At 42.5% G+C, this 21,579-nt stretch overlaps 1 protein-coding gene across 1 annotated transcript in view; it reads left to right on the top strand.

Moving 5' to 3' along the window:
- Window positions 1-16,769, top strand: part of mtbp (MDM2 binding protein) — a 35,071-nt gene extending 18,302 nt beyond the window's left edge. The window contains exons 14-23 of the mRNA XM_028580336.1: window positions 1,498-1,662; window positions 7,087-7,180; window positions 7,335-7,493; window positions 8,039-8,134; window positions 8,691-8,954; window positions 9,097-9,215; window positions 10,144-10,256; window positions 12,560-12,673; window positions 16,513-16,578; window positions 16,662-16,769. Coding sequence (XP_028436137.1) covers window positions 1,498-1,662; window positions 7,087-7,180; window positions 7,335-7,493; window positions 8,039-8,134; window positions 8,691-8,954; window positions 9,097-9,215; window positions 10,144-10,256; window positions 12,560-12,673; window positions 16,513-16,578; window positions 16,662-16,700 — 1,229 coding nt within the window. The 3' untranslated portion in view covers window positions 16,701-16,769. The remainder of the gene's footprint in view (window positions 1-1,497; window positions 1,663-7,086; window positions 7,181-7,334; window positions 7,494-8,038; window positions 8,135-8,690; window positions 8,955-9,096; window positions 9,216-10,143; window positions 10,257-12,559; window positions 12,674-16,512; window positions 16,579-16,661) is intronic.
- The last annotated feature ends 4,810 nt before the right edge of the window (window positions 16,770-21,579 follow it).

The raw sequence follows: 21,579 nt of genomic DNA on the forward strand, positions 1-21,579 counted from the left end.
GGCCTTAATGAAATTCTTTCACATTGGGGGGGAAAAAAGCATGTCCTTACAAGTGGCAAAAGTTAGTGTGTGTGTGTGTGTGTGTGTGTGTGTGTGTGTGTGTGTGTGTGTGTGTGTGTGTGTGTGTGTGTGTGTGTGTGTGTGTGTGTGTGTGTGTGTGTGTGTGTGTGTGTGTGTGTGTGTGTGTGTGTGTGTGTCTGTGTGTCAGTCTGGCGAGGTCAGTGACTCAAGTTTGTTCAGTGTGTCCCGTGCCGTCGTCAGTCTGGGGGGCTGTCGGCCTTAATTTCGGCCGACCTAACATGTTCAGTCGGAGGCAGGGCAGTCGGGACTCACCCAGAAATGGCGAGCGGAATGAGCCTGACTAGAGTCTCTCAAAATCGGACAAAAATCTTTTAAACTGACCTTTGTTGAGCTGAAATGAAGACAGATTCAGGAACTGCACGGCCTATTTCTTGCCTAAAGTGTTTTCAGAAACCTGTTTCAGTGAACTATTTTAGTACAATATGAGATCGTATTCTGAACGAGCCGCCATGACAGTCTGGCTTTGAATTTCCGGAGAAAACAAACCCATGTGACCCGTTCGTCCAATCAGCTGCTGGTTTTCATTTCTTGGGCAACAATACAGAGTAGCGCCGCCTGCTGCTATGGAGACGTATTACGTTTCTCAAATCTGTTTCGCCTCAGTGTGTTCCGAGGCAGTTTTTTGGACCTCAGGGACCCGACTGATCATTCCGAATGGCTTTTCTGTCGACGGTCGGCTGTCTAGTTGGTGTGTCTTGGCTATTATAGGCTGTAATCTCTGCATGTGTGCGATGAGTACAGTATGCCAGCGGATGCATATGGTGATAAAGCCTTTTTTTTTCAGTTTTAATTTTACTAGTTACCTAACTCTCCAACATTTATAATATGCATAAGATTTTAATGTAAAAATACAACCACTTTAAAGCCTGACACCAGACAAGAAGATTAATGTTAGAGATTCTTCCAGTTTCTTGACATAGATCTTGGAGTTTGTTGTCATCCCTAGCAGGAAATCTTCTGTTGAAACTTACTAGTGTAATAGAGTAGTAGTGAAATCCAAAGGTTAGTCACTCCTTCGCTATAGATCGAAAAGAAGACATTTATTTATTTTTAAAGATAATTTTTTGGGCTTTTCCGCCTTTAATTGATAGGACTGTTAGGTGAGAGAGGGGGGAAGACATGCAGGAAATCGTCACAAGTCGGACTTGAACTCTGGACCTCTGCATTGGGGCATTAACCTCGAAGTATATGTACACCTGCTCTAACCGCTGATCCAATCCGGCCACGACATTTAGGTTTGAAGGATATATAGATTACTAATGTTACATAATTGCTTTTAATTGAAAACTTTCAAACCAAAGTTCAGCCCTAAAACTATTATATGTTCCTTCTTACCAAGTTTACCAATCAAAGACAAAAAAGCCTTAACCTGAAATGTTGCCAAAAATTTAAACCGGCCTCTGTTTGTTTGTCCAGGACAGAAAGAAGAAGCATCAGCCTCACCCTCAATACCCGTCAATGACTTGAAGGTGATTCTGAGTCTAGCCAGGGAGCAGTATCTGAAGATGACTGACTCCACTCTGCCCTCTGCTGCCACCTGTCTGACAGACAAGCAGGAGAGCACAGCCGCCAAGAACTCAGGTATGGCCTAAGAAAGTAAAAAGTAGTATAGTATTTTTTTTTTTTATTTCAGTAAGCTGGTCAGTCTTTCTTGTGTAGACACAATGAAACCCCTACGTTCATGAGCTGGAAATTCCCCCACGCCTTCCACTCACCGACCACATTTTCTTTTGTTGTGCGTAAATGCCACTTTTCTCAGTGAATGTGTCAAATTTTAAATTGACGCCAAAAAACTCACCGTTTTACATTAAAACTCCATGCATCTAATGCTACATTCACACCATGTAGGCAGAAGGGGTAGAACTGGAAAAACTTCCATTATTCTGTCTTGACAATGTTCACATATTATTCCAACATGGTTACCCCCATTGCTAGCTTTGTTGTCAGAGCATTTAAATAGCCCAAATTGGCTATTTTTGGAGCAGTTAGTTAACAAGTGAAACTAGGTACAAACAAAATATATGCCTTTTTAAAACCGCTTAATCGATTTTATATGTGTTAATATAGGCTTTCGTTAAGATGGTGGTTTTTGTAGCCATTTCAACACAGGAAATGGCTACACTTGACACTTCCTTAACGTCAAGTGCGAAATATCTTGTCTGCTTGTCATTATGTTCCGATCAATATGACTTTAATGCTAAAGCCAATGGTTATATTTTAAACAATGAGGTTCAAGAACACTATGAGACAGAAGGAAGCAGTCACCTGCTTTAAGTTTACTAACCTAACCATTGCTGTATGACAGGCCTTTAGATTAAAGGAAGCCCTGACTATGTGATACTGCAGACCTGCATGATGATAGTTATAAATATAAAACATGCTCCTTGTACACGGATGATGAGATTTACAAATGTTATTTGGCCTTAGATTATTCAGCCAATCTAAAGAAAGAGTGAACAGTCCTATAGAAATCTCACACATATAATAATCAGCTGATGTATGTTCACCCATGTGACACATATTCTGACTTGCTCAGGAATTGTTATGCAGCAGTACATCAGTATTTACTTCACACACGTTCATAGGATGACAGTTTTAAGAAACCGTTTTTATTGTAAAGAATAAAACAAACCATTCCCAGTCTGCAGTTAGAGCTACATGTGCACAGTGTTGGTTTTAAAAATGTAGCCGTGGGGCTAATAGACTTGCATGTCAAGCAGGATATTACTGGATATTACCTCAGGATATTACTGTGCATGAAACACCGTCATCTCGTCGGTAAACTTGCTTTATACGGTTTCATCACATTACCATCCTCCTTGAGATAACACTTAACATTCCTGTGCAAACACAACAAAAGTGCAATATGATGGTATCCATTGTCCATCCATCCATCCATCTTCGTCCGCTTATCCGGTATCGGGTCGCGGGGGGAGCAGCTCCAGCAGGGGACCCCAAACTTCCCTTTCCCGAGCAACATTAACCAGCTCCGACTGGGGGATCCCGAGGCGTTCCCAGGGCAGGTTGGAGATATAATCCCTCCACCTAGTCCTGGGTCTTCCCCGAGGCCTCCTCCCAGCTGGACGTGCCTGGAACACCTCCCTAGGGAGGCGCCCAGGGGGCATCCTTACCAGATGCCCGAACCACCTCAACTGGCTCCTTTCGACGCAAAGGAGCAGCGGCTCTACTCCGAGCTCCTCACGGATGACTGAGCTTCTCACCCTATCTCTAAGGGAGATGCCAGCCACCCTCCTGAGGAAACCCATTTCGGCCGCTTGTACCCTGGATCTCGTTCTTTCGGTCATGACCCAGCCTTCATGACCATAGGTGAGGGTAGGAACAAAAACTGACCGGTAGATCGAGAGCTTTGCCTTCTGGCTCAGCTCTCTTTTCGTCACTGGCGTGCGATAAATTGAATGTAATACCGCACCCGCTGCGCCGATTCTCCGACCAATCTCCCGCTCCATTGTCCCCTCACTCGCGAACAAAACCCCAAGGTACTTGAACTCCTTCACTTGGGGTAAGGACTCATTCCCTACCCGGAGCAGGCACTCCATCGGTTTCCTGCTGAGAACCATGGCCTCAGATTTAGAGGTGCTGATCCTCATCCCAACTGCTTCACACTCGGCTGCAAACCGATCTAGTGAGTGCTGAAGTTCACAGGCCGATGATGCCATCAGGACCACATCATCTGCAAAGAGCAGTGATGATATCCCCAGCCCACCCTCTCCACCCCGACTACGCCTTGATATCCTGTCCATAAATGTTACAAACAGGATTGGTGACAAAGCGCAGCCCTGGCGGAGGCCAATCCTCACCTGAAACGAGTCCGACTTACTGCCGAGAACCCGGACACAGCTCTCGCTTTGGTTGTACAGAGATTGAATGGCCCTGAGAAGAGACCCCCTCACCCCATACTCCCGCAGCACCTCCCACAGTATCTTCCGGGGGACCCGGTCATACGCCTTTTCCAGATCCACAAAACACATGTAGACCGGTTGGGCATGCTCCCAGGCTCCCTCCAGGATCCTTGCGAGAGTGAAGAGCTGGTCCGTTGTTCCACGACCAGGACGGAATCCACATTGTTCCTCCTCAACCCGAGGTTCGACTATCGGCCGAACCCTCCTTTCCAGCACCTTGGAGTAAACTTTACCAGGGAGGATGAGAAGTGTGATACCCCTGTAATTGGCACACACCCTCTGGTCCCCCTTTTTAAAAAGGGGACCACCACCCCGGTCTGCCACTCCTTTGGCACGTCCCAGACTTCAATGTTGAAGAGGCGTGTCAACCAGGACAACCCTCCACACCCAGAGCCTTGAGCATTTCTGGACGGATCTCATCAATTCCTGGGGCTTTGCCACTGTGGAGTTGTTTGACTACATCAGTGACTTCCACCTGGGAAATTGACAATGATCCCCCATCATCCTCCAGCTCTGCCTCTAACATAGAGTGCGTATTAGTCGGATTCAGGAGTTCCTCAAAGTGCCCCTTCCACCGCCCTATTACCTCCTCAGTTGAGGTCAATAGTGTCCCGTCCTTACTGTACACAGCTTGGATGGTTCCCCGCTTCCGCCTCCTGAGGTGGCAAACAGTTTTCCAGAAGCACCTTGGTGCCGACCAAAAGTCCTTCTCCATGTCTTCTCCAAACTTCTCCCACATCCGCTGCTTTGCCTCTTTCACGGCAGAGGCTGCAGCCCTTCGGGCCCTTCGGTACCCTGCAACCGCCTCCGGAGTCCTCTGGGATAACATATCCCGGAAAGACTCCTTCTTCAGTCGGACGGTTTCCCTGACCACCGTTGTCCACCACGGTGTTCGTGGGTTACCGCCCCTTGAGGCACCTAAGACCCTAAGACCACAGCTCCTCGCCGCAGCTTCAGCAAGGGAAACTTTGAACATTGTCCACTCGGGTTCAATGCCCCCAGCCTCCACAGGGATGCACGGAAAGCTCCGCCGGAGGTGTGAGTTGAAAGTCTGTCGGACAGGGGCCTCCTCCAGACGTTCCCAATTTACCCGCACTACCCGCTTGGGCTTACCAGGTCTGTCCAGAGTCTTCCCCCACCCCCTGACCCAACTCACCACCAGATGGTGATCAGTTGACAGCTCCGCCCCTCTCTTCACCCGAGTGTCCAAAACACACGGCCTCAGATCAGATGAAACGATTATAAAATCAATCATTGACCTTCGGCCTAGGGTGCTCTGGTACCAAGTACACTTATGAGCATCCCTATGTTCGAACATGGTGTTTGTTATAGACAATCCATGACTAGCACAGAAGTCCAACAACAAACAACCACTCTGGTTTAGATCAGGGAGGCCGTTCCTCCCAATCACGCCTCTCCATGTGTCTCCATCATTGCCCACGTGCGCGTTGAAGTCCCCCAGCAGAACAATGGAGTCCCCCACTGGAGCCCCATGCAGGACTCCAGTCAAGGTCTCCAAGAAGGCGGAATACTCCGAACTCCTGTTTCGTGCATATGCACAAACAACAGTCAGAGTTTCCCCCCCCACAACCCGCAGGCGTAGGGAGGCGACCCTCTTGTCCACCGAGGTAAACTCCAACGTAGCGGCGCTCAGCCGGGGGCTTGTGAGTATCCACACACCCGCCCGGCGCCTCACACCCTGGGCAACTCCGGAGAAGAAAAGAGTCCAACCCCTATCCAGGAGTATGGTTCCAGAACCGAGACTATGCGTAGAGGTAAGCCCCACCAGATCTAACCGGTAGCGCTCCACCTCCCGCACCAGTTCCGGCTCCTTCCCCGTCAGCTGCCCGGGTCTGGTCCGTCGAGGCCCCTGACCTTCACTGCCACCCGTGTGACAACGCACCCGACCCCAGCGGTTCCTCCCACAGGTGGTGGGCCCATGGGCTATGGGGGTATCCATTGTGTTTCCCCTATATTCATTCTGCAGCGACGCACTGCAGTGTGTCCATGAACAAGGCAACTGTCTGTGGTTAGTTCACGTCTGCAACAGCAGGACAGTCAAGTCTGTTATCTAAACTGCTAAAGTCAGTTAAACAGGTGTTAAGATAACGTTGTTGGTAGCCTTACACTTGCTCGGTAATAAACAACGTGTTAATGTGCTGATGGATTTGGTGTTGTGTTTTTAGCTGAGCCAAAGAACCTTTTGGTAAAACAGATGGGTGATGCTGTTTTTCCCTTATTGTTCTCTGTGAAGTTTGCTGGAAGTGATGTAACATACCGTTTTATGTCATATGCGCACTGCTGGACTCTGTTTATTTAAAAAAAAAAAAAAAAAAACTTTAAATGATATATTGCTTGTAAGGAAATAAAGTAACAGGCGAGCTATCTTTAAAAGTGACTATTTTCTTTTTATATAATTGCTGTGGATCAAATCCATTCCGATGTGGAGAGTGGCTCATGTGTATTTGACTTTAAAGTGTTAAATTGAGAAGTCAGGCTAAAGCAGTCAAACTAGGGGAAACCCTGAATATCTTACAGATTTTTCCCAGCAGCACTGATCTCTTATTTCCTTTTAAGGTGTTGTAAATGCTCATCCATCAGCATTTTAAAATGATTGATAACTCCCATCTTGTTCATGACATCAACTACTGTGAGGGGGCTCCAGCTTACGGGTTAAGCAGTGCCACACAGTATTAAAGCATCTGAAGCCCAGCAGTTACTTGGTATTTTTAGGTCTATATCAGACAACTAAAGCCTTATACACACAACTAAGGATCTTTAATATTTAGCCTCCCTTAGTAGTAAGCTGATTTGGGGCAACAGTATACTTTTGTGTCCATAGTTATTTCACAATGTGAAGCACCCCGTGACTGCAGTTTTAATGGAAATCAACATACAATAAAGGTTTTGAAGAGGAGGGAGACAATTAGTCAATTTTTCAATTTTCAATCATTGGCTTGCATAAAAATGGTTCATGTGAGCACCATATTGAAAGATGATGGTTCTAGCTTGGAGTGAATTTTCCAAATGAATCAGTGGGAAGGGCAACTCTGACCAGCTAAGCCTTGTTGTTTCTTCATTGGAGGTTTTCAGACCATTTCCCACCTGCAATCTGACTGGCCTGAGAGGAGCGTCCTCCACAACATAGAGAACCTGCAGAGGAGACGACAGAAGAGGAGGTAAATGAGATTAAAATAGACACATGACAACTCTGTGTTCCTAATATACTGTATTTGATCTACAGTGCATTGTGTGTGTGTGTGTGTGTGTGTGTGTGTGTGTGTGTGTGTTTGTGTGTTTGTGTGTGTGTGTTTGTGTGTGTGTGTGTGTTAGATTTGGTCTGTTAGGTCCAGGCTCCAGTGACAGTCTGCTGGGTCCTAAAGACATTCAAAAGAGCTCCCCTGCATTACTGGACGCCAGAGAACTTCTGAAACATTTTACATGTGATGGCCTGCCTACTGGGGAACTGCAACTACTGGCTATCAGTAGAGGGTAGGTTCAGTCATCTTTTCTGGCTCCATGAAATGCACCAACTGAAGCTGTAACTAGGCCTTCACACAGGCAGACATAAAGAGACCCACATGTAGGCAGAGGCAGCCACATTAGTCTGCCAGAGTGGCAGACAAACATGCTCATGAAACGAGACAAATGACTCAGTACAGCAAAATTACAGCTTTACAAATTAACATACACATACTGTAATCAGGTAAACAGTATCTGTGCTGTATAGGATGGTTCTGAATGACCATTAATGAAGATTTGATTATGATCATTAGCCTGCTACATTGAGCTTACAACCTTTTTTGTAGAAACATTATTGAAATGGGTTGAATAAATCATTATTCTGGAGCAGAGTAGTCATCAGTTAGGGCTAATAATTCTGTCGGGACAAACGATGTGTTTTAATTAGTGTTGTTTTGTATTTGAAGTTTAATGAAGAGAAAAACACAACTTTCTTTGACAAACCGTTTCTCTCTCTTTCACTCTCCGTCCACCACCCCAACTCTCTCTTTCATCCACATTCTCTTTCTCTTCAGTAATAATGTATTTCAGTTGTCACCAGACCTTTCTCCCAGGAGAATCAGCCAGATGTCCTTCAACAAAGCCTCAGTGTCGCATTACCATGGCATAGAGTAAGTTTCTATGAAGTATACAGCAACTGTTCAGCTACAGTAACTAATGTTTTAACGTACAGGCAGCTATTTAAAATGTGTTATGACCTGCAGAAGCTCAGACAGTAACCAGGGTTCATACGTTTTGAATAAACCTGAAAAAATTATGGAATTTGAAAACTGCAAATTCCAGGCCTGGAAAGGTTTTGGAAACATAAAAAGACCCAGAAAATTTTGGAAAAGTCATGGAATTTTTTTTAACACAGCATAATATGTCATTAATAAATGTATTTTCACGTCATCTTAACCTCAACATTCTGTTTGGGGAGCGATATTATGAATCCCACTATGAACCACATGAATTGTCATTCATTTTGTAGTTAAACCTCTGAGGGTAAACTTTAACACAGATTTGTATTTTTATTGTATAATGTCGACTGGCATTTTCAGGAACACATAATCATGGAAATTTGCCAAAAAGTCATTGGTTAAAATGCGTCTGAACCCTGAGTAACTAATCAGTCTCCATAACTTCTTTATTTATTTTAATTTTTTTTAAATGTATTTGTTCATCTAGGTTCTGCCTGGACAACCAGCGGTCCCTGGACCGGGACCAGGCCTTTGTAAAACTCCAGTCCCGTCTGATTCGCTATGAGACCCAAACCACCTGCTCCAAGGAGCCCTGTGCCCTCCCCTTCGCCCTCAGCCCCGCCCCCTCCCCTGCCGTGATGTCAGAACCAGGAAGTGTGCCTGACGGCGAGACTCTGCAGAACGCTGATGTAGCGCGACTCAAGCGCAGGTCATGGGACACTGACATTGTCGGAGGTTATCCTCGCAAGAGGTATGATGATGTTGCTGCCGTACACTGATGGGTGGGTGGCTGGGTGGGTCTTGGGGTTGCAGTTGTGGTACGTGGGATGTCGTTGCTTTAGTGTTAATAATATTACCATGTTTGTGTCTGTGTGTTTGTCTGAATGATCCAGGCTGGTGAAGTCGGAGAGCAGTGACTCCCTCTGTTCTCAGAGCAGTGGCAGCAGTGGGACACACCCTGCTATTAGGTCTCTACGGCAACAGCCACGCAGATCCCAGTCCACATCCTCAGGTAAAACAAAAACGCTCAACCTTAAATGGAAAGGGACGAGTGATCCTGCTTTACAGAAGGTGTTAGAATAACAGTTGGTACTTAATTTTACACTAATATACAGTTATCAATGTACGGTATTAATGATCCAACTATCTAGAAACGCCACTCTCAATCTATTGTAGTTAAGTACACAGGTGCTTCAAAACTGACAAATATGCATGAGAGAGGCTCCACACCATTACTTATATATAAATAAAATGATCAGCTTAAGCTTAACTGTTGTGGGACAAACTCATGGCGTGCAACCAGTATGACGATATCAAGTAACACATAGAGCAACAATTCCAAACACTGAACCCAACAATCCACTCAACTCTTTCCACAACACATTTCTCATCATTGTCATCATATATGATAATATACTTTATTTTTACTAAATGAATACTTTAATAGGCCTAATATCTGCTGAAATGTGATTTTAACATGCAAAAGCTACCAATTAAGCTATTCAATCACTTACAGTTCCTGGAGAGAAATTGTTTGTGATTTGCAAATTATCTCCTCCTTATTTCATGTCATTGTGGAACAACATACTTGCCAAACATAGATCCTATTTTCTTTGGAATGGATTTCATCAATTTCTTTTAATAATTTCTAACTACTTCAAGCCCCTCATATGTATTATGTGAAAACTTCAGAAGACCTCTTAAAATACTTACTTATACTTTACAAATAGATGGATTCTGACTGTAGTGACTCTTTACAGGAGATTTGAGTTTGTCTAAATAATCTAGCACACTTATTGATATTATGATCATTTTTATTTGTTATTTATTGATTATTTTTTTCTATTCAGTCTTGTTCAACTCAGACATATGCCAAGGAATTGTACTATCATGATGGTAATGCCTTATTTTTGCCCTATCTTTCTGACATTATTACTCAGGTTTGGTGACTCTTGCCTCTGCTGACAAACCTAAACCTCAGCAGCTGAAGACGCATTATGAACAAACAGAGGACAAACCTTCCAAAGAGTCACGCTCCCAGAAACACAATAGGGTGAGTGTTTGTGTGTCTTATTTTGAAAGGGGGTGACATGCTTTTAAAAAAACACAACCCTTGTTTTGAAATTATTATTGCCTAAAATGCAGTGATAATTTCCTTTTTTTGTAAACCTATTCATGCCATTGAAAACATCTAAATATTACCGTTACCTTGGAAACAAGTCCTCAGAAGTAAAGTGTTGCAAGCTATTTGGTTCATGCATGAACATAAAAGTTTTCCTTTCATGTAAGGGGTTACAGTGTATTGCTAGGAGGAACTTTAGCAGCGGACATTGACCATGAGGGCATAATACTGCATTTCTCATACCAACTAGTCGGTGATTCACATTAAAATGGGTTTTATTTTCGGAGCTCTAGCTGTTGGGTCTATCGGTTATGATTGGGAATGTGCCAGTATTACATGTTCATGCTACGATTGTTGTGGCCCAAATGTATCACACTAAACATAGTACGATTATCTCATACCATGTTTGCCTTGGATTTCATACCCAACAGACGGAAAAGTGAAAAGTATATTAAACAATGTTGGATTCAACATCAAATACACTTTAAACACCGTAAACAACGTGAGGGAGAATGAAAAGAGCAGGTTCTTGTATGCATGCCCTCTCTCTCACTCTTAACGGTAACGTTTCCGCACCCTTAAACAATCTCTCCTCCAGTAGGTCAACAAGCTAATGTTAGCATTGCCTCAGTATCTGGAGCTCAACGGATAAGGAGCCTGGTTTGCTGGTCTGTATAGGTCACTCTGCCTCTGTTCAACGAGTAGTAGCATTAGCTTTACCGTCCTCGGCTAACGCTAACTCTGGATGGTGGCGTGTGAGATGAGCCCTCATGTTTGTGGTATTCCCTGAGTATTTTATTTGCATACGACACTCCTTGCAAATCCCATGTCTCATGTCCATCTCAGTTGTCCCCTCCTTGTTAAAAAATCCGAAAAAAGTCCAAACACTTGATTTAAACGCAGATGGTGCATTTCTGATTTCTTTCTCTGACGCTGCCATGTTTATTTTATCTACATCCGCCTGCACGCTGACAGTCACCCCGCTGACCTCACCAGAAAAAAAACAGCGCCATCTGGTGGACTGAATAAGCAATTGATTTTATTATTATACTACCAAAAAGTTAAATTCTGATGTGCAATTTAAATAATAAAAGATCGATACTTGGCGCCTGTGTATCGATACAGTATTGCCACGAGAAATATCGCGATACTATGCTGTATCGATTTTTTCCCCCACCCCTAGTATGTTAGCACACGTTTTCTCATAATGACATACTTATTGTCTGATTCAATCCTATTTTTTTTTAGCAAATCTTTAGCGATGTTGCCACACTCGAACAAGGTTACTTTGGTGACTAATAAAATGTTATCATCACTGATGGTCGGAGCCACCGAAATATAACCCAAGTTGTAATAAACCACAGTTTTCTTGTAATAATCACCAGTTTAGTGATGAATTAACAAAGACAGTATTTTACTGTTCTCACTAAAATCTGAAAACAACTCAATGTGTAAATCCCCCACTCACATCAAACGTTACACACATAAACAATCTTTGTACTACAGATGAGAGTTCACCGTTAATGTGTGGGCTGCATTTTAATGTTACAGCAGAAGCACTTTAACAACTATATTATTATCATATCACCTGCTGCCTGCCTACACACACACACACACACACACACACACACACACACACACACACACACACATACACACACACACCTTCACAGCATTTCTTCTGTCCCACATACAGCTCACAGTCTGCATCCCAACCATGACTTGTTCTGATTTCTAATTACTATGCAAACAGGCTTATCATCCAAACCCAAGTACAGGAAAGAGCAGTTGGCCCTATTCAGAAATAATGATAGCAGTTTATTCAGGACAGAGATTAAAAGCTGCCTTTCTCCTCAAGAGACTGAATAGCACAGATGATTCCTCACAATAATTTATGGAGTTTCCTCTGAACAGTTGCTGTGACAAGATTAAAGTCAGATCTATTCGTTTCACGAATGTGTTTTTTTCCTGCCAACACTACCAGTAAAATAGTAGTTATTATGTTTGTACCTGCGAGCTCACACTGAAGCTTGCGCTTCTTTGCAAGGACGTCCCCCAAAGTCGAGACATTTTGACATCCCTTTTTAAAAAAAAAAAGGGAGTCGTGCTAAAATGAGTTTCTCTGAACCGGTTTAGTGCCAGGTGGTTAGGGAATAAACAAAACTAGATTAAATGTTTTCAAAATTGTGCTAATATAAAAACTGTGTGTGCGTGTTTATCTTTTGTGTCCTCAGATGCTGCAGGAGGTAGTGGCTAAAACACTCAAACACCACGGGATCACTGCTGAGCATCAGTGCTTTGAGGCCTGCAGCAAAAGACTGTTTGATATTTCGAAATTCTATCTCAAGGTCAGTCTTAGTTTTTTGACTGCCCACACTCAGTCAGTGCTGACATCCCTTTGGCAGTTTCTTTATTTGTATGCTTCTATGCATCCAGAGGCCTGTACTACGAAGCAAGGTCTGGCGTTAACGAGGTAACTTCAGGTTCAACCCAGGGTTCTGTGTGTCACGACAGTGGATCACTTGTTACCGGGTTAATATCGTCGTGGTAACTTATGCTGAACACCTAATGTTGGAGATAAAGATCAACTGGTGTAAAAGCACCGCCTACTGACCAATCAATACTCGATTGATAATTGCGTTAGAGACAGAGAGAGAGAGAGACCCGTTAACATTCCGTGATGGGTATTTTTATGAAAGGTATATATTTTCAGCAGAGGGAATTACATATATAGGCTATTAGTCGGCTTCTTGAGCCGTGTGTTGCCAATGCACACATCGGTTTGAATTATGTTTTTATATTCTTTATTTGCTCTCATGATCGTTTACCACTGCCAGGTCTGAAACTGAAATAATAGGCTAAAGCAACAACAGTTTATGGAAAGCACAAGTGTACGTCCGCGCCGCTGGATTGGGAAACCCTGGGTTGATTGAACTAGTTGTTGACCACCGTCGAGACACACGTTATGCGGGACCGTGGCTGTTAGGTTAGGTGAAGCCGGGTAACTGAATGAAGTCCAGGGCATGTTGATCTTGATTCGTAGTACAGGCCTCAGGACTTGTACTGCAAATTTGACCATATGTTGTGTTTTGTCACAATCCTCAAAACAAACTAGAACAATTAGGGGAAAAGCTATTTTTTGCCAAAACTCCCATTTTCATCTCTTTTCTTTTGTGCGTCCTTGTAAATTGTAATCAGGTGTTTTTGTTTGATAGAATATAAACACGGAGGAAAAACTGCCCAACATGCAGAAAAACAGTCCTTCCAGAAAAATGCAATGAGTGATTGTTTTTTTGTGATTGTTGCGGGCAAAAATCCTTGATTATGCGGCGCGTTTTCTTAAAAAATGTGATGGAATATGCGGGATATTTGTGCAATTTTATGCGATGAAATTGCGGGAACTTGCAAAAACGGCAGTTTGATGAAAAAGAGAAAAAAAAGTGATTCCCCAACACCCTGTTTTTCAATGATGTTCACGTTGCATAATTACGTCACTTCATAACGTTCCCATGGTAACAGGGGAAAATGGCTGCTCTTGTGTGAAGTAAATACAAAATTTTTCAACTTTCTGCTAAGATATGTGGCTTTTTTGCAACGAAAATGCTGGGATTATGAAATCATGCAAGCCCCACATATTTTGCGTGGAAATTGGCAATTTATAAATAAAGTGCGGCATATTGGAAAAAATGCGGCCCCGACATAAATATGCAGACTTTGGCTGATTATGCATTGTATTATGCGATCGCATAATCGCGTTTTTCTGGAGGGACTGGTAATGGCTTGCCTTCAAAATTTTAATTAACTAAAGGTACATAAGGGCGTATTCACACATACCTCATTTGGTCCGGACTTTCGGACTTTTTAGTTTGATCCAAACCAAAATTACAGGTGTGAAACCTCCCCCGGACCGCGGTCCGGATCAAAAGACCAAATTTTGGTCCGATAAAAAGAGGTGGTCTCGGTCCGGACCAAACTGAACCATGGTCCGGTTAGTTTATAGTGTGAAAGCATTTTTTGGATGGTTCGGACTTTTGGACCAAATATAAGAAGAAGCTCTGGCAGGCTCTCCTTGTGTTACAAGACCGGGGAAGCTCCTTTTAAGGTGCTTAGTGAGAGAGAGGGACGGTGAATGCGTTCAGAGAAGACAGCTGTCGGCTATCAGAGCAGAGAATACATCAGCAGTTTATTTGTTAAGTGGTAAATGTACAGCGTAGGTTTCAGTTTGTCTCTGAATAAATGCTCCAGAAAGAAAGTTCCCGTGTCTTGCTTCTCAACATCACAACAAAAACAAAAAGGGCAAAACAGTAGGGGAGAGCAGCAGTCAGAAGGGGAGAGCAGCAGTCAGTAGGGGGAGAGCAGCAGTCAGTAGGGGAGAGCAGCAGTCAGTAGGGGAGGGCAGTCAGTAGGGGAGCAGCAGTCAGTCAGTCAGGGGGGAGAGCAGCAGTCAGTAGGGGAGAGCAGCAGTCAGTGGGGGGAGAGCAGCAGTCAGTGGGGGGAGAGCAGCAGTCAGTGGGGAGAGCAGCAGTCAGTGGGGGGAGAGCAGCAGTCAGTGGGGAGAGCAGCAGTCAGTGGGGGGAGAGCAGTCAGTCAGGAGGGGGGGGGGAGAGCAGCAGTCAGTGGGGGGAGAGCAGCAGTCAGTGGGGGGAGAGCAGCAGTCAGTAGGGGGAGAGCAGCAGTCAGTGGGGGAGAGCAGCAGTCAGTGGGGGGAGAGCAGGGGGAGAGCAGCAGTCAGTAGAGGGAGAGCAGCAGTTGGTTGTAAAAACTCTGACACAGAGAGAGCATATGAGAGGACGAGGAAGCCCTTCAACAAACCAATCAGTTAGAAGTATCTGGAGACGTAGCTCACGTATGTGATGACGGCAGGAAGTAGGTTTGTCACGTATAGATCTTTAGTGCGCTTGCAAAACTGCAGTGTGAAACCACAACTTACCGGATCAGATGTATACAATGTAACAAAAACATGAACCTTGGTCCGGACTTTCATGTGTGAAAACGCCCTAAGTATTTTCAGTAAATTATACACAAAATGTTCAACGATAAACTACTTGTTATGCAGAATTGCCCCTTTTAGAGTGTTATATAATATACGGTATATATTATATAATTTGGTTATTATTATTAATGCGTTAGTCTACATTCACGCTGTTCCACTTCCGGGATTGCTCCGGTGCTGCAGAATGCACGACTAAAACAACTTTTGAACGTACACGTATTCCACCAAAACAAGAGGCTTGTATAGCCTCTGAATAGCCAGAGGCTACTTTGCAGCGGCACCACGGCTCTATGCAGAGGTTAGCGCCGCCCAAGACGATTGTGATTGGTTTAAAGAAATGCCAATAAACCAGAGCACACTTCTCTCCCATCCCGGACTGCTGTGTGGACTAGCCAGAGCCTCCTCCGCAGCGCTGTGGAGGAAGGTCTGGCAAAGCAAGATTACTAATGCATTAGGGTGTATTTTGATGTTATGTTGCAAAATAAGCTAATTGTACTGTATCTACTTTATGCACTGTTGGAGCTATATGTAATTTCTTGTGAGTGTTTGATTTAATCTATTTGTATTTTCCTTTGCTAATTCTTTGTAATGTAAGAACTGGGCGGCACTGCAGGCACCTCAGGCTTATATAGGACCAGCATGCACCTGGGAAGGGTCTATTTATTTGTTTTACCAAAACAAGACAGGCAGACAGGGCCATGATTTCTTTGTAAATTGTTCGCATGCTTGCCAACGAAGAAAAACACCAAACATTTCTTAATGGACAGTTAATAGTTATTTCGCCTGAATATAATTTATCCCTGTCATGTACATTTCAGTTGATGATTTGAAGTATTTGATTTTGATAATGGACAAGTAGCCACAACAGGCAGTTTAATCTATTACAAATACTCTTATGTTTTGTATATAAAATCTATCCAGTAAGTATGGCTATCACATAGATGTAGTGGAGTACCATGTACAATGTTTCCCGCTGAAATGTAGTGGTGAAGAAGTAACAGAAAATTAAAACACTCAAGTATAATTCTGCGATACTACCTGAGTACAGTAATTGGGTAATTATACTTACACTCTTCTTTTTTTCTCCACTCTGTTCTACCCAAGTCCTGACCCCATTAAAATGTCTTCATCTGTGACCAAAAATGCCCACGTGGGTCAGCATTAGTGATCTCCTGTTCTGTTGTTTGATCCCAGGATCTGAAGACATCTCGCGGTCTGCATGACGAGATGAAGAAGGCAGCCAGTAGCAACGTTAAACAGGTAACCCCACCAACCTCCAATGGTCCTCCACTTAGTTTAGTTTGTCTTAACCTGAACCTCCTAAATGTTTTGTTTTGTTGTAGGTCATTGACTGGGTGTTGGAGAAGACCTCAAAAAAGTGAAGATGTATTCTATATGTGATTTTATTTCATAGGTAAAAGAGTCCTGCACCATTTAAAAAAAAAAAAAAAAAAAAAAAAAAAAAACTACATTGTGTGTCACATTTCTGAGTGTTTGCTTTTAAATCCTTCCTGACTAGTTTTAAATTGTTACATTAAGCCTGTTTTAATGATCTTAATCCTTTCTTTGATTTTATTGTGTCTTCACTAAGGCGGTCATGTAGCGACATATCATTTTTTCAGATGTATTGTGTGTGTGTGTGTGTGTGTGTGTGTGTGTGTGTGTGTGTGTGTGTGTGTGTGTGTGTGTGTGTGTGTGTGTGTGTGTGTGTGTGTGTGTGTGTGTGTGTGTGTGTGTATATTTTTTGTTTTAGTTTGTGCACATCTATTCTGATATACTCCCACTGCTCCAGAGCCTTGAAACAGAAAAACAGAAACATACTGAGACAAAATCGACATAGTACATTCTGCACTCTGAGAGGCCACGAGGGCTTAGATGTTGGCTTCAGGTTGCAGTAGTCTTTTCTTTGTAGCTGTTTTCAAACATGAGTTTGAATCTTACTTGTTTATTTTGTTTCTAAATACTGTAAAAATTGTATGGCTTTATGAATGTACATATTTTATCTTTTTACTGTTTGTAACACAATAAAACGTTTTATTCTTATATTGCGCAAAGTGTAACTTTCCGCTTACAAAAAAGAGACAAGACTATGTGTGCTGTCTCTGAGAAATATGTTTTACATTATCAGTGTTGACAGCTTACCGCCCCACCCGGAAGGTAGCGGTTATTCAGACACTGAAACAAAGCCACGAGCAGTGCAACACATTATGCAGCGCAGATTATCACTGACAGTCAGACTTTGTACTATTACAGTACAGACTGATGAGGAACACTGCTAAGATTTCTGGATCTCCTTGATGAGATAAAACACACGCAGCCAGTTGTTCCACTATTCATTTTTTTCAATTCAATTTTATTTATGTTATCAAATCATAACAAGTTATCTCAAGACACTTTACAGATAGAGTAGGTCTAGACCACACTATAATTTACAAAGACCCAACTATTCCACTACTGGAACCATGTTGTCCTTTCTCCTAGAGGTGCTGACTACAGGTTTCTGGCAACAACAAAACAATCTCTTCCATGCCAAGGCAACATAAAATGATCTACTTGAAGTTGAACTTCAAAACAAACCGCTTTAACTTCACGGCAGTGGATAGTTTTATTCTGACTTGGCATTGGATTACCCGCATAAATAGGAGGACTATGAAGACCGTTCTGTGACTATGCACAAGAAGCACATTTCTGCCAAGCTAAATAAGATGAGGTTAGCTGCTGGACTGTTCTTGAACAGAAATAACTTAAGTTTTGGTGTTATTTGGGTGCAGTTTGGTACAAATTATAGGAAAAATAGGAATTTACTGCTCTATTTAAATCCAAGCAAATCATTTATTTTAGAGGAAACTTTATTCTCCATATTTGTTGAATTGTATGCTTGCATGTAAACACATTTTATATTTTTGCATGTTCGCTTACTAAAAGACTGGTTATTAAGTAAGTAATTATAGCAAGTGTACCAATTGAACACTGTTTCTGTTTTTTTTCTGAATTTGGTATCAAATCACATTGTTCTTTCTTAGAAACAACTTGGAAATGATTAGGAAACTACTAATGCAAAGTAAATACTTTTACATTACTGTCTTATCTTACAATGAGTTCCAGGTGATCTCACAGTACTCTGAAAAAGAGTCTATATTTAGTAGTCTATATCCACGACGTTCCACTTCCGGGATTGTTCATATGTGCCGCTGGAAATTCTGCCGGATGTCTTTCATTTTGGCCGGATGTCCGTTCCCTTCTGCTTCCTTTGTGTTGGCATTTTAAACTCCGGTGGATTTATGACTATGGTTAACTGCTCCTCAGATCTCTGCAGGGTAAATCCAGACTGCTAGCTAGACTATTTGTCCAATCTGAGTTTTCTCTCGCATAACTAAAACTACCTTTGAACTTACACGTTCCACCAGAACAAGTTCCCTTCCGAGGCTATTTTGCAGAGGCGCTGTTGCTCCGTGCAGCGATTAGCGCCACCCAAGACAATTGTGATTGGTTTAAAGAAATGCCAATAAACCAGAGCACGTTTCTCTCCCATCCCGGAATGCTGTGTGGACTAGCCAGACCCCCTCCGCAGCGCTTCGGAGGAAGGTCTGGCAATGCGAGAATAATATTTAGTATCGGGGTCGGTACTACCATTGCCGTAATGTAACTAAACATACACATGTAGACAACTTGTGACACTTTGTTGAATGTCTGCTGCTACTTTCTCGTCAGCTGATAGTTGAGAATCAACATTAGACCATCCAAATATAGTATGTCTGGGTTTTTCATAGCAGGGATACTCACTTTGAGGGTACTTAAGGGCATGGAAACTGCATAACCTGACATTTTCAGTGTGCACGTTTATGTGGGAATGGACTGAGTGTGGTATCCATCAGTGTGTGGGAGCACCACTGAATGACAGAGTGAGTGCAGATAATGAAAGTATTATCTGCATGTGCCTGTTGTATCGCAGTGGACCAACAACAAAGATAATACAGTTTACATTGTACCGCCTACCCAAAATCCTTTGGTAGAAAATAACCAGAAAAGGACAATGCTATGGCTGTGCAGAGGAGACAACATATCTTCTCACTAGTCCTTGGTATAAAATGTTAAGGGTAACCTAGCATTAGTCTCTTAGTATTTAGAGTAAAACATTTTTTTTTTCCTGTGTTACTAAAAAAGGAAACCGCAGCTTTAGTATTTCTGTGGAACAACAAATTCACAGCCACATATTGCAGCATCTAATGTATCCTGTTGCAGTACGCATGGTTTCTTGTTTATAAATTCCAGCATTCTAAATGATTTAGAGAGATGTTATGTGGGCTCATTAAATGGATACAGTAATGAATAGATGAGTTGGCCATCTGTCGCTGCTGCTTGTTACAACATGTAAAATAAATGTTATTAATGGCTGTTGGAGGCTCTTTTTCCAGGGACTTCTGGTTTGATAGAGGGATGAGAAAATTAAAGAGGGAAGGAGAGGTTGCAGAGGAAAAGACCGTTTTCTATCTTATTTCTAAACTGTTAAACTGAGTGTGAAGTATGTTCAGCCCAGTTTCCACTCTGTTGCTTGTTTGCCAGGGAAACAATTGTGTGTGTGTGTGTGTGTGTGTGTATACTGTAGAGCTAATTCATTGTATGAATACTTTACATTGTGATCTACCTTGTTGTGTGGCGCTTCAGTGATGCCATCCATGGCCAAGGTTTCCAGGGAACCTTTGTTGTACTTCTTCTTACATACCCAACTTACGGTATATTGTCCAGGATTTAGAAACACAGGTCATGACATTGCTTTAACCTAATGCAACTCGCCTAAAACATTTTTGGACTGGCCACTGTCACTGTATTAGGACTGAACATAAAGCTAACTTTTTGCTAATGGAGTGTTTTCAAAGTCTTATTCATTTTTCTTTTCATCTCTGTATGTTTATGAGGTGGAGTCTTGAGTAAAAAGTGCAACATTTCAACTCTTCTGTATGAAAATTTCTGTCTCAATTCGCTCAAGTGACTTGCGTCTTTGCAATGACCCTATATGCAATTGCACAGCCACTAAACACACACACACACACATACAGAAACAAACTCATTTACTTTTATTATGTCGTCTGTATGTACACTTTATCTCCCTACAGTATGGTCCTAATGCTGTTTAAAAGCCCTCTCCAAGCTTTCACGTACTAAATACCTTCATTCTATTTTCATTTAAGTTTTGCCTTAAAACAGTCAAATGTCAGTTCTCGGTCATTAAACCCCCTAAATTCTCAGAAATAATACAGAGGACATGACCTTGGTGTCCTCAGTGGTAGCTACATCCCTTGTTTTTGTTTGGGTTGATGGAGTATCATTTCAGTTACATCAAGTGTGTTACAATAAGAGACTTGGACAGGCACTGACGCTTCCTTTAGGCAGCCATGTTGATGTTTGACCTCATGTTTGAGAAGCACTCCTGGAAGGATGATTGATTCTCTAGACCTGTACTGGAACAGTAGTTAGCTGGAAGTTAAAAGACACCCGAGAGAAACAGGTTGACACAGACTGCTGCGTTTGTACATTTTATAGAACAGTAATTAGTACTGAACAGACTATAGGAAGCCACACAACTGTGTGTGTGTGTGTTTTTGATTTTCTGTCAGTATGAGTAGGTGGCAGGTTTTGTTCGGGTGCATCAGTGTGTAATAGAGCTCATTTTGGTGACAAAAACTGTTTTACAAAAATACACATTAACACCATTTTAGAGAGTTGATGAAAATGAGCAGCCATTAAGATAACATTACAATCATGATTGCCATCTAGCCTGCACAGCCAGACACCATCGGTGCCAAAACCTTTCCTCTAAAGGATGATACTAGACCGGTCTGACCGTGGACAGACAACATGTCACCAACTTCTGACACACAGCTGGAACATATTTATACTTTACTTCTCTTTATTTTCTTGTTTTTATAAGCTTGCATTTTTACCACTCTTACAAATATGAGGGGTATCAATCTAGCAAATGTCCCAAAATGTCAAACTATTCAATTGAGCTAGCTTTAACGCTAGTTAGATTTTTGTGGGTGTTTTGTAATCTTAAAGCAGTAGTTAAACATTGGAATATATGCTCATTTGCCTTTTTTCTGAAGGTAAGCTAGGAAGATTTATTTCAATCCCTTCTCTGTATTAAAGATTAAAGTTCTTCAGAGCTATTTGCTGAAAAACAGCAGTATGTTGTGGTTTGACACATACTGCAGAGCTTTGAGGAGGAGCCAAAACATCCAACCGAACAATAAGCCGAACACG

Source organism: Perca flavescens, chromosome 6, assembly GCF_004354835.1.
Source record: "Perca flavescens isolate YP-PL-M2 chromosome 6, PFLA_1.0, whole genome shotgun sequence".
Classification (NCBI taxonomy): domain Eukaryota; kingdom Metazoa; phylum Chordata; class Actinopteri; order Perciformes; family Percidae; genus Perca; species Perca flavescens.